Genomic DNA, 27,022 nt, shown 5'->3' with positions numbered 1-27,022 from the left:
GTCAACTACATCTCGTGCTACATGTGATCCGAATTCCTTTCCTTATATCTAGTGCCCTTTTAGTCCATGTGTCCTTCCCACCTATAAATGTTATTCCTCACACCACTCAAACCGTCTTTTGGATGCCTATGAGCCCAACCCTAACATATGCAACCCGACCACTACATAATAACAGTGGGCATGCATGATGCTCACAGACCCAACCATTGCCATCACAAGTCACTCGGCTTCAATACCCCTATCAAAAGAGTAGTAGCTCTCAATCGGGTTTACTAGCCAAACACGTCTAAACACATACCAACCATGCACATAATGAGTCGTCCACATGGATGCATAGGCACCAAGGGATAATGGGTGAACCCACAACCCCCCGTTGGTGTGTATTATATATATATATATATATATATATATATATATATGTATATGTAGTATTCTACCACCAAACTTCCAACACATCACATTTACAACCATCATTTGAATGAAATGAATAGTAACATAAACATAAACATCAATGAATAGTAACATAAACACCAAATTATCTTTCATCAATACAAAGTCTCACACAATTTAAATGAATCCGTAGTACAAACACTTCAAAAAATTATAAAAAGTAAAAATATCCAAAGTTCGGGAAAGAATTTACCCAAAATAAAATTCCATTTGGCTGCGAGGAGAAAGGGAAAGAAAGTGAAAATTTTCAGTCTGTAAATAAAAACTTTTGTAAATGTTACAAATATTCATGTCATTAACTCTAAATCATCATTGACTTGAACATTAAATTTCACTTTACCTTGCAATCACATCCCTTAAAATGTAAAAAATAGAATAAAGATAATACTAAAATGTATCCAATACTAGATTCAGTAAGAAATTTTAGTAGATTAAACTATCATGTTCAGTCCTTTCAAGTTTGAAAAACTTCACCTTCCTATCCTTTAATTCATTTTTCGACCTAAATGAAGCCAAGAATAAGAGATTATAAGTATCAACATGAATTGTTTCAAGGCAACTATCACATCAATAATCGAACTACTTAGTGCTGTGTAATTTACAAAGGCTTGATCCAGCATCCATCGGATGCTTTAAAAGCAATACAACATAAAAATGTAATAAATAAATGAGAAAGAATGACAAACTCAGAAGGAAAAGGAAAGTATAGCATTTTGAATTCAAGGGCAAGATCACCTTCTACTTCATAAATATAACAAGAAGGTAGGTCCTTGATTCCTTCAATGGATACACAGTCATCTTTCCAACCGACATTTTGTTTTTGGGGCAGGGGTGGCAGTTGGGTGTTATGTTGGGGGTTGCAGTTCCAAAGTTCTGTAGCTCAAACCTGAAATTTTGCAGCACCCAAGTTATACCACTCATTCTAGTTCAATAAGCTGAGCTCTCTTCTCCGCCGCTCTTTTCCTTACAAATATGCCCCACCTCAGAGCAGCCTTCAGCTTAAGCCAACCTACAACAGCTTTACCAGAATTCCGGCTAATATCTTGCCCAAATTTGCAATCTGTCTGAGGCTCATACAGAGGTTTGTAGGAATAACAGGTCTCATCTGAAAAACTAAAAGTAGTCCCCAAACCATCCGCACAGCCCCCCATATTAAATGTCTTCAGCAACCGCTGCATATCATTGTTCGCCAACATTTCTGAGCTTCTTAACCGAATTTCCTCAGAGAACATATCTTCCAGACCATGTGTCTGACGTGTCTGAGTCCAATCACCAGACATGTAGGAGCCTACACCTGCTGAAGTTTCACCAGATTGGTAGCCAGCACTGCCTGAAAATGGCACTTGTGGTGTTGTCAGTGCCAGCCCTACTGATGGACCTAATCTTGTGAATGGGAATTCAATTTGCTGCTGAACACTGGTTAGATTATTCTTATCATGGAAACCTGTCGTCCCTTCTTTAGGTGAGAAATAGTTCTCTGTGCATGTTGGTGGCAAGTAGTAACAATCTGGATTGTGGTCCACTCTAGGTAAAGCTGACTGATCTGCTCCTCTACCACTGTTAAGGGAGTTCAGTAAGACTTTGCCATCATATTCTACAGTGTGTATCCAATTATCATAGGCTCTCTTCACCAGCAAGTCAACTGAGACCTGTAGATATTTGCATAAGTCTGATTTTGTTGAATTCCAGAAAATGAATGATAAATTTGCTTCTTTAAGATAACAATGAAGGACAAATAGAGAGACTCCAGAATCTATAAGGTAAAACATGAAAGGAAAAATCTCTGTTAAACTATAGCATGTAAAAAGGGTTATCCAACCAGGGTCAGGAAAACAATGAGCGACTCAGTGCATGAGACTTCTGCTACTGCAGAGTTCAGAAGGGCAAAGAAATCCAGCTTAGCCCTGCTTCACGGAAAGGCGGTTTCCATGTTTCATGGACACAATATGATGGTTGCAATAGCACTACTTAACCATTGTGCCAAGGCTCATCCAACCAGGGTAGGAGGAGCTTCTAATTTTACACTGTCAATAGCAAGATCACATATTAAATATTATTTTTTTCCTAGTTACACATGACGGAACATATTTAAAATTAAAGGAATACTAAATAAAAATTGAAGCTTGGATTGTCAAACGAGGCCATCTTTCTTCAGATAGCAAACTTCAGAGCATCTCACCTTTTGACTCTGAGAAAGTGATTCCACAGAGAGGAACTGCCCATCAGCAATAACACCTCTAAGCTCATAAATATTGTTAAAGATAACACCAGAGCTATGGGTTTCATCAGCATAGTAAACATAGAGCTTTCCACCCAAACCACATGTCTTAGCATGCTCCACTGTATTTTCCCACATCCTATTGGACATTCCACTGCCAAGGATCTGCAAAACAAACATGTTGACTTCTAAAACAAATGCAAAATATGGGAGATAATAAAAGGGAATGAACAATAAAAAGCATTTAAAAGGACACCTGATTGTACAACCAAAATAAGAGAGAACTTAAGTTCTTACACTTCTTAATTTTTGTGGATCCCTGACAAGATGTCGGAGGAAATCTTCAACCGAGAATATTTCAGCCATAGTCAACTTTTTGTGCAGTGCCCCATCCTTTGCTATTCTATCCAATCTCCAGACTTCATCATGTAGAGCAGGTGGATAATGTTTCTTGTACACTGCAATGTGAAAGAAACGAAGTTTGTCATGTTAAACTGGACTGGCAAAACCAGTACTGAAGGCTTCCACACAAGCAGAGTCTGCACATGTGGTTTTTTTTTTTTGGGGGGGGGGGTGGTGGCTTTCCTGGGCAACCTTACCCCAGCAATTCTTTGCTGAGAGGCTGTTTCAATGCCTTAAGCTCAGGCTACAATTGTGGACCACCAACCATTGTAGCCGTGCCACGGCTCAAGAAACTTTAAAAATAAACTAATAATAAAAATGAAAAACAACATCCAGAGGATACAGGAAACCAGAAAGAAACCAAAATCTTGACAAACTAGGCTCAATTGCCAATCCTTGGAGCAGGGTGTGAAAAGGTCTTTCCTCTCTGTGTCTATACCATACACAAGGTGCAAGTATCTGAGATTCACCACGCAGTTACTCCCATATGGGAAAACTGGATCCAGCTTATATACACTTGTCATACAAATTTGGCAGTTAGCAAGCCACTAGGGACAAGCAATTCTTTATGCTGGAAAATCTCCTCAATATGACCACAGAATGGTGGCTTTGTCACCTGCATGTATTCCAGATCAATACTGCAGATGGATGGTACATCCTACTTATCTCAGCATTTGTAGTGAAAATATCTTTCTATCAAATCATCATTTAAAAGCGAAACAAGAAAATAAAGTTGTTACTAGCAGAAAAAAACCTCACATTCTCCCCTATGGTCTTTAACAGTAAATGCCTCTGTTTTAGCCTCACGAACGCGAATTCCATCACAGTTGCCAGAAGTAACCTTTATGCCAAGCCGAAATTTTCTGCTCCTTATCCAGCTAGAATTGTCTGTGAAAGTAAGTTCCCCAAGGGTTCCAACTCCTTCTCTGAGGGTTACCTGTAAATCTCCATTCAGAAGTGGTCTCTTTCCTTCCCTCTCCTTCACTTCATGACTCTCAAAGTGTTCTTTAGTCCAATCATCATCAGATTCATCATTGAAGTCACCTTCAAGCACAACAACATCTAATTTGGCAGCTGATTCTGCTCCTACTTGGACAACAGACCCAGTACTTGCATCTAATAAGACAGCATGAATTGCTGCACCATGCTCTCCTTCAACCTTTCCACCTGTGAAAAGGTGAGGTGGCAACTTTGACCTGAAATGAAGTTGCAGTTTCCTCCCCTCGGGGGCTTGAATAGTCTGTGGAGAAGGCCTAATTATAGATTGAAATGGAATTTATTAGATGCATCAATGAGACAGAATAATATTTATGGAAAATGGTGGCATGATGGATGTAAGTATCTAAAGACTCTTCCATATATATCACCATCCATAAGTAAGAGATTAAATTTCAATTTCATCACTTATTAGTTATTACTCATTCATGTTCACCAAGGAGTAAAGACCCAGTTCCATACATGATGCACATAGACCAAATATTGTATTCTATGCATACCTCAGGCACTAGAATCATCTTGTCTTATAAAAAGCTGGGGGCATCGAGAGGTCTCAGCGGAGTGTAAGAACAAAGAGTGCATAGAAAAAGAGGAAGCAAATAAGTAGATATCTGGGAAACAAGGTTTAAAGTGTCCCACGATACAATACGATACTAGCCGATACGTCTCTATTGGATTGCACTAAAATACATTTGACTGGTACGATAAAATACTCGATTACAAGATGATACGTTTCTTAAAATTACTTGCCCGATACGGTACTCGTTATTGATATTTTAAACCTGGCTGAACGACACAACAAGGAAGGGTAAATTTTTGTCATCAAACCTCCTCCACAAACCAAGAGGTTTCAGTTTCCTTTCGTAGAAATATCAAAGAAGTGACTGTTAAGGATATCCTTCAAGATAAGATGACTTCCATGCACAAATGGAAAGCATCTGAATTTGAATTCAAGAAATACCCTTCATGTTAAGATGAGATATCATCTTTCAAGCACAAATGGAGAGCATTTGAATTCAAGAGATACCCTTCATGATAAGGTGACATCTTGTCTTTCAAGCACAAATGGAAAGCATTTGAATTTAAATTCAAGAGATACCCTTCATGATAAGGTGACACCTCATCTTCCAAGCATATACATGGAAAGAATTTGAATTTAAAGATAGACTCTAGGTCAACTCAATCTCAAATTCAAAGTTCAAAAATTCTCACCATTTTGAATTAGTCAAACCTTATTTGTTGTAACAGTTACGTTTAATTGTTTAAGTTAGCATTTGTATCAAATCTTTTGTAACAAATTCTTATAAATATACTTGGCTACCCATTTGTGAAAGGTAAGCCATTCTTGTTCAGAATTGAGTTTTTACATATGGGATAGGCTTACCTTTCACAAATGGGTGGCCAGTATATTTTTAAGAATTTGTTACAACCGATTTGATACAAATGGTAATTTCAACAAATAACGTAACTATTACAACAGATAAGGTTTGACTAATTCAAAATAGTTTGAATTTTTTATTTTGAATTTTGAATTTGAGATTGAGTTGACCTGGAGTCTATCTTCAAATTCAAATTCTTTCCATGTATGCTTGGAAGATGAGGTGTCACCTTGTCATGAAGGATATCTCTCGAATTTGAATTCAAATGCTTCCCATTTATGCTTGAAAAATGAAATGTCATCTTAACATGAAGGACATCTCTTGAATTCAAATTCAAATGCTTCCCATTTGTGCTTGGAAGTCATCTTATCATGAAGGATATCCTCAACAGTGACAACTTAATTTCAGTGAGAAGGCTCCAATGGTAGCAGCAGAACAATTAAGACCTCCTTCTGGTCTTCAGTTTAGAAGCACTTGTCCTTCTTCCCTATTTATGCATGTTTCTTTGGAAATTCTGGAATTTCAACTCCTGTACTTAAAGAAGGGAAAGCCCAACAAATTGAATGATATACAGCCAAAGGCATAGAAAACAAACAAGATTTGTCCCTGAGGTAGTTGATGGTCCAGATCAGCCATACCGCTCCTCTGTATGGCTGAAATTAAAAATCTCCTAATAAGGGATGTAGATGATCTAGATATAAAACACCTTTACGATTAAGAAATGTACAGGGCAAAGTACATCTCCCTTCTTTCCATGCCCAAAGATAGAGAGAATACCAAATCATACAAGTGAAAATGTAACTTGAATATGTCGTAAAAGCGTTAGTAATGTCCTTTTTCCCAAAAAATCCATTCTTTCAACAAAATAAATAATATAACATTAATTTTTATTTGGACCCCCTAAGTTTGGTCCAAGTCATCTTTAGTCCAAAGAAAATGACATTTTGCATTTGCCTCCCAAATGGTATGATTGGTATCCAAAAAAAATAAATTACAGACATATTGTCATTCTTATGACCAAAATGCCCTTATATTTTGTTATGTTTTTGCAATAGCCTACCGTTAGATGCTCGACACATTGGTAATTATATATCTAATGGTCCGAAACAAAACCCCTGAAAAACTCGAATCTATGAAATCAGTTGGAAATATCAATCCCAGTCACTTCCAACACATCCAACTCTTCCTCTGCCTATATAAACCCCAACTCTCTTTTCACACACCTTTCTCCACCATTACTGAAATGGAGTTGATCACAGTGGATTCTTCCCTTCACACATCACCTTAGAAGTTGTAATACCCTTTTGAACTCTTGCTGAGATAAAAAAAATCCCAGAAGTTTCTGTACGGAAAGGGTAAAAATGATGATTCCTCCAATCATTTCTGCTCTGTTATTGCCCTGTGCAGGCATGGGCTTTCTGTTCATGGTATACTTGATTCTCTTATGGTGTGCTTCAAGGAATGCCCCTGTTGTGCAAACACCAGAGACACCACAGCAGAAGAAAGGATTATTGTCTGAGGAGTTGCAGAAGCTTCCCAAAGTCAATGCTAGAGAAGATAAATTAAACAGTACAGAATGTGCCGTTTGTCTAGATGAGATCAAGAACAGCCATCCTGGGCGATTGCTTCCTGTGTGTAATCATGGTTTTCATCTTCGCTCTGCTGATTTAGAGTCGAGTGTTTCAGGGGTTTGATTTTGTAAATTTGCAAATTGTGAATCCTTTAAATATAAATAAAATAAGACATGTACATATATATACCCCCACAATTTTGTTTTGGACCGTCAGATATATAGTCAATGATGTGGCAAGCATCAAACAGTAGGCTACCCAAAGAAAAAGATCCTATTAGAGTAAGCTACCAATTGAAGAAAGGAAATTTAAAACCAAATATAAAAAATAAATATTAAAAAAGAAAAACATTTTGGTCATAAGAATGACAATATGTCCTTAATTGATTTTTTTTTTCAATACCACGGCGAAGCAAACTCCAAATGTCATTTTTTTCGAACTGAAAATGACAAGGGCCAAATCTTAGGGGGTCCAAATGAAAATTACACATAATATAATTATATAACAGTAACTTTGAAATGATAGGTTGTTGAAAACATGGACTGAGGTTTCCTAATAAGCCTAGAGTTTTATTTCAATTTTTTTATATTTCATTTTCCTACTTAGTATAGGACTTAACTAGGTTGTAACTATAAATACCCTATTGGGGTCAAGTGAATGATATACTTTTAGAGGAGCAATTCCTCACATTACAACATGGTATCAGAGCAAGGTTTTGTTTTCATCTAACAGAGGTGCTGTAGAAATTTTTTTGAAGTCGCTATTCACGTGTTTGTTTTCTTTTCGGGTATCTTGGAAATATATATTAGGTGATTAAGTGCATGTCTAGGAAAATTTTGTCTGAGAAGTCTGGTATTTAAGCAGACCGGTTGTGTCCCTCCAGTCTTTCCTGGAAACTTTCTTGGTGTACTCTGATTCAACAATATACCAATTGGAGGTAACCTGAGGAGATACTTTTCATATGAATTAGTGGGAGTAATTTTGAAAATATTTCAGGGATTTTTTTTTGCAATTTGCAACAATTTTAGTGACTTTTTCGTAAATTTTGAAAAAATTCAAGGACTTTTTGAATAATTTCTCCTTGCGATGATGGCTGATCCCATATCTCCTTTATCTGGTACATCTGACGAGTCTCCCATGTCTTCCATTCATAAGGATCGTGAGTTTTCCCCGCTTCAGATAACCACTGTGAAACTTAATAGGACAAATTATTTTAGATGGTCTCGTTCAATTTCTCTCGCTGTTGGTGCTCGTGGTCTTACTGGCCATCTTGGTGGGACTTCTACAAAATCTTCCACACCTGGTCTGCAAGTTTCCAAGTGGTATACAGATGAACGCTTGGTCATGGGTTTTCTCATCAACTTCATTGAATCTAGCATAGCAGAGAGTTATCTCCTCCTTCCTAATGCGGCAACTATTTGGAAAGTTACTAAAGATACATACTCCAAAGTTGGCAATGATGCACAGTGCTTTGAAATTAGACAGAAAATCAATCAGTTACAACAGAAGGACCTTCCTCTTTCTCAATACTATAACACTCTTCGGGGATATTACCAGACTTTAGATTTCTATGGGAAGTTTACACCGAAGAATGCTGAAGATGCTATTGCCTATCAACAATGGGAAGATAAACAGAGAATTTATAATTTTTTGGCAAGATTGAAAATAGAATTTGATCAAATTCGCGCACAGATCCTTTCTAGAGAACCTTTCCCTTCTCTGGCTCAAACCTATGCCATGGTAGATACCGAGGACAGTCGAAGGACAACTATGGTACACACTCAAACATCTGATAGATCTGCATTGCTAGTTGGTTATGGCAATAATAAATCTAGTTCTAGTAATTTTCGCCCTCCAGTAAAGTGAGAGTATTGTGGAAATGAGCGTCATACAAAGGACAAGTGTTGGAAGTTGCATAGACGTCCAACAAATTCCAGTGGACGACGTAGAAATGGAATCAAGGGCAGCAATCAAACATCTGCAAATCAAGCCAGTTCTGACACCCTGAGTACTCCAACACCTCTTTTCTTATATGAGCTCCAGCACCTTCGCCAATTGATGTCCAAACTTGACTCATCTTTTCCAGGAACGACTTCCAGTACGAGTATAGCCTATGTCATTAATCCCTCTGTTGATCCACAAATCTCCACAGGTATTTTTGATTATCACAATGTCAATTTGACTTATCCCTCCTGGGTAATCGACTCTGGGGCAACCGACCATATGACAGGCTCATCTACTTTGTTCATACTTATTCATCTGTCCCTATTGCTCAAGATGTTCGAACGGCCGATGGGTCTCTCTCCCCTATCTCTGGGAAAAGATCTATTATCTGTTCGCCTTCGCTTACCTTATCTAATGTCATGCATGTTTCTAAGTTTTCAGCTAATCTTTTATCTATTAGTAGCTTTACTTGTGATATGAACTGTAAAATAACTTTCTTTCCTTCTCATTGTGTGTTTCAGGACTTGGAAACAGGGACTTACAATTGGCAGTGGTAGACAGAAAGGGGGGCTCTACTTAATGGATGGGTCCCCATCAGCTCTTTCTCCGGTCTCTAGTTCTACCTCCCCTGCACTTTTTACCTTATTACAATGGCATAGTCGTCTTGGCCACGTTCCTTTACCTATTTTGTCCAAATTATTTCCTGATCTAATTAAAAGGTGTAATTTGAATGATTTTTATTGTGAGGCATTGCACTTTGGCCAAACAGACTAGGCATGTTTACCCTATTTCAGATAATCGTAGTAAAATTCCTTTTTCAGTCATTCACTCTGATGTGTGGGGTCCTTCTCGGACCGTCTATATCTGGTCATAGATGGTTTGTTACCTTTATTGACCGTTGTACTAGGACCACATGGGTTCACTTACTTCACCAAAGAAGTGACGTTTTCTCGTGCTTTCAAAATTTTCATAATATGATTAGGACTTAGTTTGGGGCGACAGTCAAAATCCTTCGTACAGATAACGGAATTGAGTACTTGGGTGGCGCATTCCCTTCCTACTTAGCAAACCATGGCATCATACACTAAACTAGTTGCGTTGACACTCCACCTCAAAATGGGATTGCCGAACGCAAGAATACACATTTACTTGAGGTAGCATGTTCCCTCATGTTTTCTATGCATGTGCCTCTTTGGTTTTGGGGTGAAGCCGTTCTTACTGCGGCATATCTAATTAATCGAATGCCTTCCCGAGTCTTACACCAACGTTGTCCCCTTGAGGTTCTTTTAAGTACAGTAGTCTTTACAGTCTCACCTAAAGTTTTTGGATGTGTTGCCTTTGTCCGAAACCACCATGTTCATGGAAAGTTAGATCCTCGTGGGTTAAAGTGCATTTTCTTGGGTTATCCTCCTACATAGAAGGGGTATAAGTGTTATCATCCTAGTTCTCGTCGTTTTTTCGTCTCTATGGATGTTGTGTTCCAGGAACAAATGCATTTTCTTTCCCCTACACGTCTTCAGGGGGAGAGTTTTAGTGAAGAGGTTCCAGCGTTGATTCCTCCTTTCGATATTTCTCTTGAGATTCCTGCAAATGATCCTCCTTTGGAAGATGGAATGATCAGACATGAACAGCTGGTGGATGATATACAGGGGGAGACTAGACCTCTAAAGACCTATCAAAAAAAGCAACAAGTGACCCCTTCTGAACCAAGCTAGTCAAAAGCTTTGATTCCTGGCCCTGAACAATCCGTTCCTCTAGGTGAGTCTGTCTTTGACCCTTCTTCTAATCCTACTTTGGACTTACCAATTGCATTAAGAAAGCAGCCTCGAACTTGCACCAAACATCCTATTTCCAATTATGTTTCATATCAGTCTTTATCTCTAGAATTTCAAAGTTTTATTTTCTCCTTGTCTTCTACTTCTATTCATAACACTTGGCAAGAGGCATTATCTCACTCAAACTGGAAAGAAGCTATGGATGAGGAAATGCAAGCTTGGAAAAAAACAAAACGTGAGACTTAGTGACTTTGCCCATAGGAAAGTAGACTGTTGGGTGCAAATGGTTGTTTATGATCAAATAAAAGGTAGATGGGACTGTTGAAAGGTATAAGGCAAGATTGGTGGCCAAAGGTTTCACTCAGACTTGTGGCGTTGACTACCAGGAGACATTTGCCCCTGTTGCCAAGATGAACATAGTTCGTACTATTATTTCATGTGCAATTAATAAAGGGTGGAGTTTACAACAATTAGATGTGAAGAATGCCTTTTTGCATGGAGAACTCCAAGAAAAGGTATATATGGATATACCACCTGGGTATTCTACTACAGAGACTTATAGGAAAGTGTGCAAGTTAAAGAGGGCTTTATATAGGTTGAAGCAATCTCCAAGAGCGTGGTTTGGAAGGTTCCATAAGGCAATGATATTTAATGGCTATAAGCAGAGCAATGCAGACCACACTTTGTTTATTAAAAGAGATGGTTGCCACACTACTATACTTTTAGTATATGTGGATGATATTGTGATCACAGGCAGTAGTGAGGATGAGATTTCAACATTAAAGACTTTTTTGGGAACTGAATTTGAGATCAAAGATATGGAAAAACTAAGATATTTCCTAGGTTTAAAGTTGGCATATTTTACTAGCGGTATATCTCTATCCCAGAGGAAGTATACATTGGATCTTCTTGAGGAAACTACAATGCTAGGATGTAAGCCTACTAAGACTCCTATTAAGCCTAACCTACACTTGAAGGCAAAGGAAGGAGAACCAGTTGACAAGATAAGGTATCAAAAATTAGTGGAAAAGTTAATCTACCTATCTCACACTAGACCTAACATCACATTTGCAGTTAGTCTTGTTAGCCAGTATATGCATCATCCATATTCCTCACATTTAGATGCAGTATATCAGATCTTGAGATACTTGAAGACTACTCCAAGAAAAGAAATTTTAATTTCAGCTCATGGACATTTGAAGATTGAGGCATATACAGATGTAGATTGGGCAGGATGTCCAAATGATAGGAGGTCTACCTCTGGGTATTGTGTATATGTGGGAGGTAACCTTGTGACTTGGAGAAGCAAGAAACAGGCTGTAGTTGCGTGGTCCACTGCCGAGGCCGAGTTTAGGGCAATTGCTCAAGGCATTTGTGAGGTACTATGGCTTAAAGGGCTGCTTCAAGAGGTTGGGACAGATTTGGAGGTTCCTATACAATTATACTCAGATAGTAAATCAACAATTAGCATAGCTCATAACCCAGTACAACATGATAGGACTAAGCATGTGGAGATTGACAAACATTTCATCAAAGAGAAGCTTAAGGCTGGGCTAATCCATATCACCTTTGTTACTTCAAACGAGCAACGGGCTGATGTGCTCACAAAGAGCTTGAGCACGAAGATATTCAATTACATTATGAGCAAGTTAGGCATGATAAATATCTATGCTCAAACTTGAGGGGGAGTGTTGAAAACATGGACTGAGGTTTCCTAATTAAAATAGGATTATGTTTCCTAATAAGTCTAGAGCTTTATTTCTATTTGTTTTATATTTCATTTTCCTACTTAGTATAGGACTTAACTAGGTTGTAACTATAAATACCCTATTGGGGTCTTGTGAATGATATACTTTTAGAGGAGCAATTCCTCACATTACAACATAGGTCTACTAGCATCTGTGGTTACAAACATGCCACAAGGTCTATAGACTTTATACTGAATAAAGAAAAAAGGAAGGAAAAAAAAAAATAAAGCATACCCCAAAAAAGCCAATTCTATCAGATTTAGCAGTCATTCTTTTGGTCAGTTGAGTTGATTCCCTAATGAACTATGCTAGTTTCATTAACATAATGAACATAACTGGAAAGATCTGGTTATTAATTTAAATGATATACAAACAACTAATCCATGCTAATAACTTTTCATAGGATAAAACTTATCTCAATGATGCATGAACAAAAATCTGTGCAAATATTTTAATTGCTCTAGTAATAATTGATTTTGCAATAGCCAAAACGCACCTTCCCACGAGCTGAGTATGACCTAGTTTTGATAAAGCACGCTCAACTTCTTCACTAACCTGTTTTTGCATAAAATACAGCATAAAAATAGAATGAAATTGCCATAGTGCATGCAATAATAAAATGCTACACATTCTATCTTGAACAGCACATTACATGAACATTAACATCAACAACCTGGTGCATTTATTTTTAACCGAACAATTGCTTAAAGATTCTATGAAAAAAAATGTTGAATCTGAAACAAGCCCCGGTGATACACCTTTAGACTAGAAATTATAAAGAAACCAGATAACAACTAAATGGAACATCTGAAGGATTGACCAACTATGTTCTCTTGGACTTCACACAATGCCCTTCCCCTGGCGTCTGATAAATAGAGAGTGTAATGTAACCCAAGGTCTTGGTTAGATCTGCAGGATCTTCTTAGGTAGGGTTTTACGGTAGTTTGGGTAGGGTAGAAAAGGAACTAAGCTTGCTGCCTTTGAAAGTGCACACCTAATTCCTAATGGGCTCTGATCAATGGAAGGTTCTGAACAGCAATAGAGTAGGGTCCAGATCTCAGAAGGTTTGTACAAATTGCAGAAATTTTCTGAATTTTTTCTGTTGTCTATTTTCTGCTTAAACAGGGAGCTGAATGAGAGAGGGGAGGTTTACTAGGACCTGTGGGGGCTGGGACTGAAAGGGGTGGGGGGGATTAGGAAGATCGTAGGAAGGTGGGGAGGGAGCCTATAGGTCTGAACATCAAGGGAAAGGGTATTCTAGGACTTAGGGGAGGTAGAGGGGCTGGTGGTTTGGGGCGGCAGCAGGGATAAGGGCTGGGAATGGCTGTGTGGGAGAGGTAGGGGGTGGGCCGGTGGGGGAAGACCTGTACTTGTACACTGAGAAGGTTTGCTGGAATTGTTGCTTGAGTGCTTGAAGAAGAATAAATAACTTGAAAATTGCAGAAACAATAGCTCAAAATGAGCCGCAGGTCACCCCTAGGGTTCCCATGATTCTCACAGTCAATTCTTCGATCAATTTTCATTCATAAATTCAGGCTGAAAATTACAAAGCAAAAAGCGCCTATTTATAGCCTAAAATAAAATACTCAAACCGGGGTTGGGAATCCTTAATAGATGAGTATCCCAACACTAGACTACCACCCCCAAAAAGGAATCAAATTACGACAAGACAACCCTTAGATTGGAATCTTGTTAGGACACTTCGCTAAACAACTTCCAAATAAAAACAAACTCCAAAAGGTAAGATCCTCCCTAGATAAGGAATCTTATCGACAATCAACTAACTCAACACAGCTTTAAAAGGACTATAACTCTCAAATTACTAACTCAAACATAAAACTAAAAGTAGATCCATGACCCTTGGATCGAGGGGATTCAGTCAAGGCCCATACTGAGCCCCAAAAGGGAGCTTGAAAAATGACCAAAATACTCCTGGGGTATTCGGCCAGCTTTAAGTGCCTTTTTTTGGGTCTGGTTTTTGAACCGTGGTTACATCAATATGCCTAACAAGTGATTTAGAGGAGGGGGGGGAGTCCAACTGATATAAGTTTTTCAGCATCTCATAAACTGATGAACCCGGAAGAAACTAGAAGATGAAGAAATAATCACATTCTCCAGCATATCCATTTAGAAATATGTTAAGTAGTAGGTAGAGGGATAGACACTTCATAGTATTCCATAGCAATTCACCACCCATGCACCTTTTTTAATACAAATATAATACTTCTAACATAATTATTCTAAGGAACAAGAAGCAAAACAAATTAAAAGGAAAAGTGGTGTGACTTACAATACGGCGAAAGAGAGGCTCAAAGGATGAGCAAAGTCTTTGCAAACTATCCACCTTCAAAGCTTCCACAATAACACTGTTAAACAAACATAAAATATATAACACGATTAAAAAGAAAGGCAGATTGGCATCATCAACCTGTAATATCAAACAGAAGGAAAAACTCTACCAGACGCATGGCATTTCACTCTCTATTGGTTCAATTGCTTCACATGGAATAAGAAATGAGGTATTAATAACATCGATTACTTTCACAAATAAATATCATCCATGACAAGAATCACAGGGGTATTGGGCCAAAAACTCAAATCTCTAGCCCCAACAAGACCAATTCAAGTGGTACTGCTAACTTGCTAAGCTCTTCCATGGGCTCCACAAACACAAGATGCCGGTATAATCCTACAAATAACATCAACTAGTTTCAATTGTAGTTTATGCTTTCTCATTGAGTGTGGAATTGTTTCGACACCTACACCATACAGCTAGTTGTGTTTTTTTTTTTTTTTTTTTTTTTTTTGGGTGAAGGCTACTTGCGTTTTCCTTATGTCTATTTTATCAAAACTTTAGGGGAGTGAGCCTTCATTAACTGTTGACTGCTTAATGAATGTGATGAGGACATTAGTGGTCAGTTCCCAGTTTACCAGCGTATAGATCATTCCATGATAGCATCTATGTGGATAGACGATGAGTTCAGAGGCTATCGGATTGCTAGGGTCCTATGGTTTGATTAGGAGCACTACTCATAGGCAGTTTGTCATGTTATTTTCTTTAATCTTAGTGGGATGGGTATTAGTTTGCTATTGATTTTCTTTTATTTATTTATTTATAGTCTTTGTGGGCTAGGCCTAAAGTATTTTTGGCCCAAAGCTGAATTAGTTTGGGTGTTATATTTGCTACTTTATTTGGGGTTATTTTGGGAATTCAGCATGTAGAGTTGGGAAGGATTAGTTCTATTATTTAAATCTTGTATGAGAATCAATTGGCAGCATGAATGAATGAAAACAGAAAAAGATTTCTCTCGCTCTTGTGCAAATCTCTCTTGGCATGGATTCTTTCCTCTCTCGGTAAGTTCATGTTCTCTTCTTCTACTTTCTCTCTTGCATGAATCAGGTTTTCTCTTTCTTTTCCTTCTTCTCAAGTTGCTATCTTCTCTCTTCTTTCTTTCTATTTTTCTCTCAGTTTTTTTTTCTTTCTTTTTTTCCCTTTCCTTTCATCTTCTTCTTTCACTGCTATTCTATTCGTCAGACTTCTTTTTTCTTTCTCTAGGCCGAATCCTTTTTCTTGACTTCTTCTCTTTTCTCCCTATTCTCACTTCTTGAATAACAGCTTTGTTGTCTTTCTCCTTTCTAACCCTACTGTCCATTCTTGGGTTTCATCATTATTTAGAAATATTTTCTTTCTATTATGTGTCCCTAGATGTTTTTTAACCCCTATTTTGGCAGCTAGAACCCGCAGGTAACTTTATCTCTCCTTAAATATTTCTTGTTTTACATTTATTCTTTGGCAGTAATTTCTTTAAAACAAAACTTCCAAGGATTCCCTTTGCATTGTTAATTACTGAATTCTTTGTTAGAAATCTGATATTGACTAGGACAGCTCTATTTTCTTTAAGTTTCTTAATATTCTTGCATTCAATTTAGTGTTATGGTGCCAAGATCCCCATCCACTTGTTTCTCTATTGATTATTGTTTAGTTGTGCTCATCAGTTAGGACCTATTGTATTTCTTTCTCTGCTTCTTACTGTCTTTATATGCATGCTTAATCAAAATTCAGGTGCTGCAATTCCTTTTTCTTTTACCACCTGTCAAGAATAGGTGTCTCATTCTAGCATTTCCCCTGCATCAGAATGTCATAGGAAGTCAAAGCTGGCCCTCTTATTTCTAAAGCCAAGTTGGTGTTTTAGTTAGTATTCAATTTTAATTATGAGTACAAACAGGGGTTGGATAAGGTTCAGTTTGCCCTACAGAGTCTACTCCATAGCAATGGACTTCTTGCAGTAATGATTCTATGTCCTATTTATCATTGGGTAGACTCCTGACATCTGCATTGGAGCCCTTAACCTCTATTTTGGAAAAAATATTATATTGTCCACAAAATTAAAAAGGTAAAAATGAGATCATTTGAGGAAAATGAACTTCACAAGTTCTCTCCCTTTCAAGCATTCCCTCATCCATCTTCTTTCTTCTTGATGCTGGATAGCCTAAATGCGTTAGGAAATCCATGTGGAGATGAACTGGCTCTAGCTGGGTGAAATAGGATATTTAATTATTTATTTAGTTGGATTCATTCACTGAGTTTGTCTTGCGAACTTTTTTTTAGCTTCGGTTGGCTAAGCATTAAAAGAGCTAAGGATCCCTGTTAGAACCCCTTTTTAGTTTAGTTAAGAATAAGGATTATTAGTGTTAAGCTTTTTTCATCTTTCAATTCTCTTGTAATCATCATTTATTTTTCAGATACTATGAATTTAATCTAATTGAGTAGTTATGGCACCACTATGGTCATATGGTGTGTCAGCGATGGTTGTGTAACCATCTCATCCTCCCACCCTCACTTTGTGCATTCTCTTCCTCTCCTTCATTCTCCTCTCTCCTCTTAACTTCTGGCAACCATTCTCTAGTTTCTGCTTTTCCATCTCTCTCCTCCTGGAGATTTCTTCTTCTATTCCCCTATTTCAATCTTCCTTTTGTTAAATCTCAGCAGGTTTACGCTGTCCAACCTGAGGTTCCAATCAGATCTTCAGTTCCAATTTTACTCTGCCATTCCAGATATACGTCAGAAATCCACCTTTCAGTTGCAGCTGCATGATTTTGTACTTGAATTTCAAGGTATTGCTTCACATATGAGAAGTGAAACCCAAGTCGATTTTGCATGAGGGAAGTTTCCTCCCCTATATTTCTGCTGATTATGTTAATCATAAGGAAGAAGTTTCCTTGTGCAGGGTAAGGTGGGTAGAGTCCCCACCCCCCACCCCCTTTTTGTTGTAATCTCTGTGATAATTATTTTTCTGAACAAAGCTTCAGGGGATTCCTTGGGTCTCAAATTATGTTTGTGTCAAGAAAAATTATAAACTACGCTTTTGCTTCTAATTCCCGTTATCCATATTTTAGATTCTTTCGAGTTTGCCCTTCTCACCTTGTACTTGAGTTCACCCCTTGGTTCTTCTTACTTGACTCTCACTATATATATATATATAGTTTTTTTTTCTTTTCTTTTATTTTTTCCGATGCTTGATGAAGATATAGCTTGTTACTAGGTCAAGTCTCCTTGGGCATTTGATCAGTAGTAACAGAATTAAGGTAGAATAGCCACATATATCACCCACATAACTTAATCTTGGACTCAATTAACTGCACCATGTCAACGAAGAAAAAGGGTGCTTACTCAAGATACAAAAAGCCAAAGTTCACATAATTTTACTTCAGTTATTCACTGATTCAATAAGCATCCATATCCAACAAAGTGACTTCTCCATCCCTAGCTTACAAAAAAAACAGGATGCAACAAAAGAAGGGTTCTGACAACAATAAAAGTTCTATGCATTCTTTCCTTATTCCTAGTAATTTCATTGGTTTTTAAGTTTTGTTTTCAAAAGTAAAAGTCATCTAAGAACTTGTAATAATGGAACATTTGGAACCAAAAACTTAAATGTTGCCTAGTACCCCAAAAAAATTAATTTGGCAGGACCTAAGGTTATTCAAGTCTTTTGTTTTATTTTTTATCACTTAGATAAATGAGATATGTCCTACAACCGTAAATAAGAATATGGTCTATTAACAAGAATCATGTGATGGGGCAAAGCACTGATTTCAAATACATATTTTCTTTTCACTTCAAAGACAAGGACAAATAAGAAGAATTCCAAGTTCTATTCCATTCAATTTGTCTGCTGCTCATATTTTCTGTTATTTCCCATAGTCTAAATATCACCACTTATCCATATTTGCATGTTCCTGAAGCAAACAATGAAGAAGCATTCAGAAAGAACTACAGCATAAGTGTACTAATTCAGCGGCCAACTTATGCATTATTCTATCTATATAAGGTTTAAATTCTGAACATATAAGGCACCTTTTACACATACCATGACTTATCATCCGTGGAACTTAACCTATATCACTGGATTCATCCACCTGAATATTAGTCAAGTTTTCATTCCAATATCCAACTTTTTCTTCCCATTTCTTATTGCTTTTTTTTATTGCATTCCATAAAATAGCTTCCTTTTTTTTTTCTTTTTTTTTTTTTTTTTTTTTTTTTGGCGGGTTTGAATGAAATAATCATTAACCAAAAGCTCAAACGGGGGAAATAGAATGAACAAGAGAGAGAAACAACATCCCCTAAAATTATTGGATCCAATAACTAAATTAAAGTAGAAAGACATTCCATGATGTAAGAAGACATACTAAGGACTTTCCTAAGTGATTCCTCAGACAAAGATAAGATGACACATCCTTATTATATGGTTTCTCAAGAATGCGTCAAAACCAAAAGCTTTTCAACATTGAAGTATAGTGATTAGTGAACATATTAACCTCCTTCATTCCCAATATCACAATGTTTATATTAATACATGTCATATAAATAAGGGTAAATATCACTTACCACCCCTCTTAGCTGAACAAATAGCACTTAGACCCCCTCTTAGTTGGATAATGTCACTTACCTCCCCTCTTACGTATCAAATATATCAAACACCTCCCCTCTGTTAATTTTTTCGGTTAAATTTAACTTTTACTGTTAAATATTTTTCTAAAACCCCAAACTACCCTTGGCTGAAAAGATTTTTTTAATTTAAACTCTCTATTACCATAATCAGCCTAGGAGCTAAAATACTAAATTATCCTCAATTAAAATAATTATTAAAAACCAAAATACCATACTTAAAACCCAAATTATCTTTAATTATTAAAACCCCAATATACCATTTTTTTATTTTATTTTATCAAACAACTAAAAAAACACAACTTGATATTTTGAATTAAAGAATCGAAGTTAATTAAGGGTGTTTTGGGTCTTAAAAATAACATCATGAGGGTGTTTTGGGCCAAGATGTCTCAAATTAAATTGCATTTTGATATCAAGTAGTACGTGTTTTTTTAATTGTTTGATAAATTAAAGAAAAAAAAAAAAGGTATGTTGGGCTTTTAATAAATAAAGATAATTTGGGTTTTAACTATAGTGTTTTGGTTTTTAACAATTATTTTAATTGAGGGTAATTTAGTATTTTAACTGCTAAAGTGATTAGGTAATTTAGGTTTTAAACTAAAAAAATATTTTTAGCCAAGGGTAGTTTCGGGTTTTAGAAAAATATTTAACGGTTTCTAAAAGTTAAATTTAACCGAGAAAATTAACAAAGAGGAGGTGTTTTTTTTTTTTTTTTTAAAAAAGAAGAGAGGAAGTTTTTTTTTAAAAAAAAAAAAGGAAAAAATTTTTTTTTTTTTTTAATAAAAAAAGGAGGAAGTTTTTTTTTTTTTTTTTATTTTTTTTAATTTTTTTATTTTTTTTTTTTTTTTTTTTTTTTTTTATTATTAAATCAATATTTTTTTTTTTTCTCTTTTTTTTTGTTTGCAGGAGAAGTTTTTTTTTTTTAAAAAAAAAAAAAAAAGGGGGGTTTTTTTGGGGTTTTCCGGGTATTTCATGTATTTACCTGGTTTGTTATTGAACCGTCCGGTTCATGTGTTTGTATAAGGCATAGTTGGGCTGGTTTATTTCATTCACGTATGCAAACAGTGTCGAGGGTTTCGTGTTGTGATTTGGGGTTTGAGCTCTGGCGATTCTGGAGATTCGGAGATGGCTATTCTTCTTCCTGCTCTTCATCTTCTACCTTCGTTTGATTGTTGATTCTTGTGGTACTTTGAGGCAAAGTGCTTGGCAAAGGAAGGGAATCACTCGGTGGTGTTCTTGAGTGATTCGGTGATGGCTTGGAGTTGTTCTTGATGTTCTGATCTCACTCTGTGTTTGGTTCTTTGAGGCGATACCAGAGGGCTTTCATTCCTCATTTGAAGAGGAAGACTCGATGTTGATTTGAGCATCAACTACTGCCATATACGGTCATCTCTGTACCCTTATTTTTCCTTGTTTATCTGTAATCTCTCAAGCTATAGTAGATTGGACTCTATCCCGAGTCCCGGAGACGTAGGCTCAAGAGCCGAACTCCGTCATCAAACACCTGTGTCTCTTCTTCTTCTTGCTTCCAATTTTCTTGTTAAATCACACGATCGATTGGCTTGACTAGGTTAGGGTTTATAGGTTGCGTATTTCATTTGATTCAATAGATAATTAATATGAGTTAATCACCTAATGCTAATGTGAATTGAGACCTGGGAACATCAAAGCAGAGGTTACCCTGCTAGCCTGAGACAGCCGGTGTTTCGGTTAGGTGATTCGGTGGAGACCTAATTTAGAATTTCTCTATGAGTATTATGTTAATTGTTTTATGATCTCATAGATAATTTAGGTTAAATTATTGAATCATTTTTTTTTCTGATTATATAATCTGTGTATGCTTCTGGCTTCGCTGATTATAATTCGGATGATTCTACTGCTGGTTATATAATCTGGTTTTTATATAATTTCAGCAAGTGTTAACCTGTTAGATTGATAGCCTATGTTTTTGGTTAATATAGATTGATTTATTGCTTCTGCTGCTTACCATTCTAGTCTGCTGATAATTTTTTGGTTCATTTCCAATGTTAATCTATATGAGGATTGGTGATTCTGATTAGATTAATTTACTGAATTAATCTCATATGAATATAGGTTGATTACTGTCATATGTTGGTCATATATACTACTGCTGCTCCTGTATGTTACCAGTAGGTATTCGGTTCTAATTTTTATGACCTGTTTTGACTTTGTAATTGTGATAATCTATGTATGAGATTTATTCTGTTTTTATTAACTGTTAATTGATCACTGGTTATATAATTTCTGCTAGAATTTTATACAAGACTGCAGTAGTGATCTCAATTGATAACTTAGGCACTTTATTTGGTTTATATTGGCCTATTGAGTTGATAAATGTTTGATTAAATACTGCTGACACATGTATATGAGTAGATAATAAAATTGTGATTGATTAATTCTGTTTATTATATTTTTTCAGAATTGTTTATATCAGTATTGTGATTTAATTCCAATATATACTGATTGTGTATAATTTATCTGCTTCAAAGTGGAGTTAAGTAAGGGATTTGGTCTACCAGGGGAGGGCACTCCTCCCAGTGTGGTTAGTGTAGTTACCACAGGCTTTACTAGAGCAGTAGGTCTAGGGTTGAGTCCTAGTTACCTAAGTTTGGATACTCCTATGGGGGGTTCCAGGGTAGACATTGAGAAGTTTGATGGGACAGGGGACTTTGGGATTTGGAAAAGGAAAGTCAGGGCTTTAATGGCACAACAGAAACTCCTAAGATCAATAGATGACCCAGATGCTTTCTTTGAAAGTATTGATCCAGTCTTGAGGACTGAAGTGATGGAGAATGCAATTGGTTGCATGCTCTGGAACATCACGAGATGGGGTTATCAGGTGTCTTGATGAGGATGACAACACTCCTATTAAAGTTTGGAATAAGCTTGAGCAGATCTATCAGAAAAAGAATCTAGGTAACAAAATTTATTTGAAGGAGAGGTTGTATGGGTTTAAGATGGACCCTACAATCAGCCTTGACAAGAACCTAGATATATTTAAGAAGCTGATTCAAGACTTAGCTAATACAGGGGAGAAGACTAAATTGGAAAATCAGGACTTGTCTATTATCCTATTGAATTCACTTCATAATGATTATCTTGTTGTTAAGAACTCAATCAAGTATGCTTGTCAAAACATTTCCCTAGAACAACTGATTGATGCCTTAAAGAATAGGGAGTCTGAACTATTGGCTTCTGGTATGACTAAGGGCAGTGGGGAGAATCTGTTTGTTAAGGGTAAAGGCTCTTACAAACAAAGGAGACCCAAAGGGAAGGGAAAAGTATTTAAAAGTCATGAGAATAATAATAAGAATAATAATGGGAACAACAAGTCTGATGCAAACCTCAAGAGATGCTTCTTTTGTAAGAAAGTAGGACACTTTAAGAAAGATTGTTTTGCATATAAGAGAAAACTGCAAGAAAATGAGACAACTAATAATAATGTGCCTAATTCTGGTGAAATAAACATGTTTGAGGTCCTTTGATGACCTAGGTGCTTTCTGTGTTAGCATAAACCTTGTTTTAAGACCTGGTTGTTTGGGTTTCCATTGGGTGCACACTTTGGTTTATCCTATTTTGTTCATTTGTTAAAAGGAGGTGGTCTATTTATTTTTTAAGGTGATATGCTTGTGTAAGGAAGTTGTTTATTTTTTCATAAATCTGAGACAACATGTTTTATGCCTGTTTTTCTATTGGTTAAGATATACCTTGTTGTGTGAGAATTCTTGACCAATTATGATAGTGATGGCATGTTATGTATTTGTTGTTGTTTTGTACTCTCATGGATGCTTTTATTGGCATTGGTATACTTGTCTGACTGTTTTTTGTAATGCTAGAGTGGTAATAGGTGGTGTTGAGATTGTTTATTACAGTTGATTACACATGAGGATTCCTATTTCACTTGGTATAGCATTAGATATATCCCTGTTTTTTTTGGAGAGGTATAGTCTCCATATGTAGCATGAGTGCTAGTTTTTGACACAGTGTTGTCAAGTGTTTGGAGAGGTTGGTCTCCAGGGGGAGAGGTTTGTTCTCCAGTTCAGCATTGGTGCTGGTCTCGACATAGGTGTTGTCAAGAGGGTGTGTCCTCACAGGTTGGGGTTCACATGAGATTCAGGGGATATGGTTTGTCAGCTTGTATGATTTGGGAGTAGTTATTGTCAGATTTATTGAGTTGTCTGGTAAGATGACTTGCACCAGTTTTATTGGTTAGGTTATGTCTTGTTTGCAGTTATATTTTTGTGTGGTTATTGAGTCTGGTCTTGTTGGTCAGAGTTGTCAAGTCTTATTGAGTTTACTTCTTTTATCTCTGGTTTGGTTTCTACTCTAGGTGACCTAGATGTGTCTAGTTGTGACTTGTACCCGTCATGTGTAGTGAGTGGGTGAAGAGGTCTTGGTTTGAGTAGTGGTAGTAAGCCAATGATGGATTGAGGAGTGTTATTGCCTATTTGGGTTTGTTTAGAATTTTTTCATCTTGTTGGTTAAATGTAAGGCTATTAGAATGTTTGCTATCCTGAGTTACTCTCTTCATTATTTTAATGGGTAATTGGATACTTGTTGTCTTTCTTTACTTTAGTGTGGAAGAAAGAAAGATTTGCAACTTCTTTAGGCATTTTAACAACTAAGTTTGGAAATATGACTTGTTAATGAATTCTGTTGTGATTTCATTTGAATACCCTTGACATTGATATATAAGACTTGATGGTTGAGTTTTTTGCATTGTATTTGCATTTTAGGTTGACAGTTGCCTCTAGTTTCTCATTTCATTTTCTATGTCTTATATCTGCATCTATGTGGTTTAACATATTGATTGCATGTTTGTATTCCTTGGGGAAGGTTTTAAAATCAGAATTTGAAATGAAAATACATGGATTTGTTAGGAATTTCCTAAGTTTTGGGATCTACTGGTTAAGGGGGAGAGATTTATGCTTACTTGTTATGTTTTATATATTTGAATTGTTTAAGTCTCTTTTCTATAGTTGGTTAAGTTCTCTTATGTATCATGTGATATGTTTTAGACTTGACTTGGCTTATATTGTAAGCATTTGAAGATTCATGGGCTGTATTGACATTGTCAATTATGTCAGAATCCATGTTGTTCATCTGTTGATGTTGTGAGGTTCTGTTAATCTAGGTTGGTTTTGGATATCACCATGGATTTCTTGAAGTTTATACAAGTCTCTTGTTTAAAGTCTTACTTGTTTTAATTCATATATTTATTATGCTTGTGTTGGCATGAGTAAGTCTATGTGGTGGGTTATTATCTTTTGTGGAGATTGTATACCTGTTTTCATTTATCTATGGTGTGGTGATGTCCAGGTATGTTTGTGTTTGTTTATTAGGTTTGCATATGTTGCAGTTTTAGGGGAGATGCTGCCCAAATTTTTTATAACTCTTTCTCTGTTTGTCTCAGTTATGAGATATTTGCCTGGTATGTGCATGTGTGCTCTTCATAGTTATATGAGTGAGTTATGAGTTATGAGTTATGATTAGGGTTTCTCTACCTGTTGCATTTGTTGCATGGTGTGTCTGTTGTGAGTCCTTTAGTGTTGCATGGTTAGTGCATGTCTAGGTACTTTGCATATTTTTTGTTTGCTTTGTATTGTGGTCTTTTTCTTTTGTTTGTGCAGGTACACTTGGACGATAACGGTTGAAGCCCAGCCTACTATGGTTGTTGTGTAGAGTTACAGATTAAGGGGGAGATTGTTGGGGTAATCTGGGTATTTCATGTATTTACCTGGTTTGTTATTGAACCGTCCGGTTCATGTGTTTGTATAAGGCATAGTTGGGCTGGTTTATTTCATTCACGTATGCAAACAGTGTCGAGGGTTTCGTGTTGTGATTTGGGGTTTGAGCTCGGCGATTCCGGGAGATTCGGAGATGGCTATTCTTCTTCCTGCTCTTCATCTTCTACCTTCGTTTGATGGTTGATTCTTGTGGTACTTTGAGGCAAAGTGCTTGGCAAAGGAAGGGAATCACTCGGTGGTGTTCTTGAGTGATTCGGTGATGGCTTGGAGTTGTTCTTGATGTTCTGATCTCACTCTGTGTTTGGTTCTTTGAGGCGATACCAGAGGGCTTTCATTCCTCATTTGAAGAGGAAGACTCGATGTTGATTTGAGCATCAACTACTGCCATATACGGTCATCTCTGTACCCTTATTTTTCCCTGTTTATCTGTAATCTCTCAAGCTATAGTAGATTGGACTCTATCCCGAGTCCCGAAGACGTAGGCTCAAGAGCCGAACTCCGTCATCAAACACCTGTGTCTCTTCTTCTTCTTGCTTCCAATTTTCTTGTTAAATCACACGATCGATTGGCTTGACTAGGTTAGGGTTTATAGGTTGCGTATTTCATTTGATTCAATAGATAATTAATATGAGTTAATCACCTAATGCTAATGTGAATTGAGACCTGGGAACATCAAATCTCATAATTGTAACTCCAAAAAACTCTCTTAAGAGAAGTTCTATACTTCCAATCACTAAAGCAGATCATTGTGACTCCAAAAACTTCCCTTAAGAGAAGTTCAATCGCTAAAACAGGGACTGGTTTTCAGCAGATATTCTACCCTTCAAGATCAATCATCTTGGAAACAGATAGTGGATCATGTTATCTGCCACGGATTAGTGCATCTCCAAAACTTCACAGAACTTTTCAAACATGAGACGTATATTTCTGCACAGGACCACCAAAGCTTATTTAAGATGTTATTGCACAACAGACAGTGCAGCATAACTCTAATTTTATTTTCCTACATATCTCTACAACCAAGTTCGTTCAAGTGGTTTAGATAAAAAAGTACTTCTTTGTTCTAAAAATTGATTTTTTTTCCACCCTTCTACTAATCAGTTCTGTTCCACTAATTCCATTTATCCGTACCTACTCACAGCATACACCAGAAAACTGGCGAGTGATCACAAAATCCAACAGTTAAAGAGGATCTTTTCAAATTAGAAGATAAAATTACTCGTGGAATACCCAGTTATGGAAATGCCCAAATTAAATTCAAGGCCACTTCAGCTCTTCTCAAATATACATTCCAAAACAAGGTAAAAGTGAGGAAAGCAAATAATAGAGACTCAACTTAATCTTAATTTCATGGTGAAGTTAGAAAGACAATGATAACAACAATAACATGAAAGGGGAGGAGAAAGGGGGGAAAAGGACCTAGCAAGAGCTGGCACATTTGGTTTCTTGGACGGAGCAGTATCCTCTTCATCCTCGAAACTCAGCTCATAACTTCTCTTCTCCCCTCTGTTACTTCCCGCACTTTCCATAAAAGCTAACCAAGGAAAGACAAACTTTGAATTTAATTTCCAAAGGTTGAACCCCGCCTAGATCGATTCAAACAGATCCAGAACCTTCGCAGAAGCTTCCTATGGAGTAGATGAAGAACTCAATCTCAGATCAGGGAAGGGGAAAAAATCAAAACATATGATCTTAAGAGCTTAAGTTCATTTCCTTTAGAAGGAGAAGATTAGAGGAGAACGTTGGAGTGAACTTCTTCTTTTGTATCTGAGCAGAGCAAGATTGTGGATCTTGAAGAAAAGTATGAAGACTTCCA

At 36.8% G+C, this 27,022-nt stretch overlaps 1 protein-coding gene across 1 annotated transcript; it reads right to left on the bottom strand.

The window, feature by feature from the left end:
• Positions 1-645: 645 nt before the first annotated feature.
• Positions 646-27,022, bottom strand: LOC149025361 (Calmodulin-binding protein). Its single transcript, XM_089145583.1, has 7 exons — positions 26,626-27,022; positions 14,774-14,849; positions 12,980-13,038; positions 3,830-4,323; positions 2,966-3,126; positions 2,630-2,833; positions 646-2,099 (listed from the first exon to the last, which is right to left on the bottom strand). The coding sequence occupies exons 1-7, from the start codon at positions 26,733-26,735 to the stop codon at positions 1,368-1,370; spliced, it is 1,836 nt and encodes a 611-aa protein (XP_089001709.1). The 5' UTR covers positions 26,736-27,022; the 3' UTR covers positions 646-1,367.

The sequence above is a fragment of the Hakea prostrata genome, chromosome 2 (genome assembly GCF_041222555.1).
Source record: "Hakea prostrata isolate BN-2017 chromosome 2, UWA_Hpros_2, whole genome shotgun sequence".
Lineage (NCBI taxonomy): Eukaryota > Viridiplantae > Streptophyta > Magnoliopsida > Proteales > Proteaceae > Hakea > Hakea prostrata.
This window is presented reverse-complemented; position numbering and strand designations above follow the sequence as displayed.

Bases quoted from the DNA above. Each gene is read 5' to 3' on its own strand.
- LOC149025361 (XM_089145583.1), bottom strand. From the start codon at position 26,735: ATGGAAAGTGCGGGAAGTAACAGAGGGGAGAAGAGAAGTTATGAGCTG. The intron at 14,850-26,625 runs GTCCTTTTCCCC...TTTGTTTAACAG, and splicing joins AATGTGCCAGCTCTTGCTAG to TGTTATTGTGGAAGCTTTGA. The intron at 4,324-12,979 runs GTGCGTTTTGGC...ATCTATAATTAG, and splicing joins CATACTCAGCTCGTGGGAAG to GCCTTCTCCACAGACTATTC.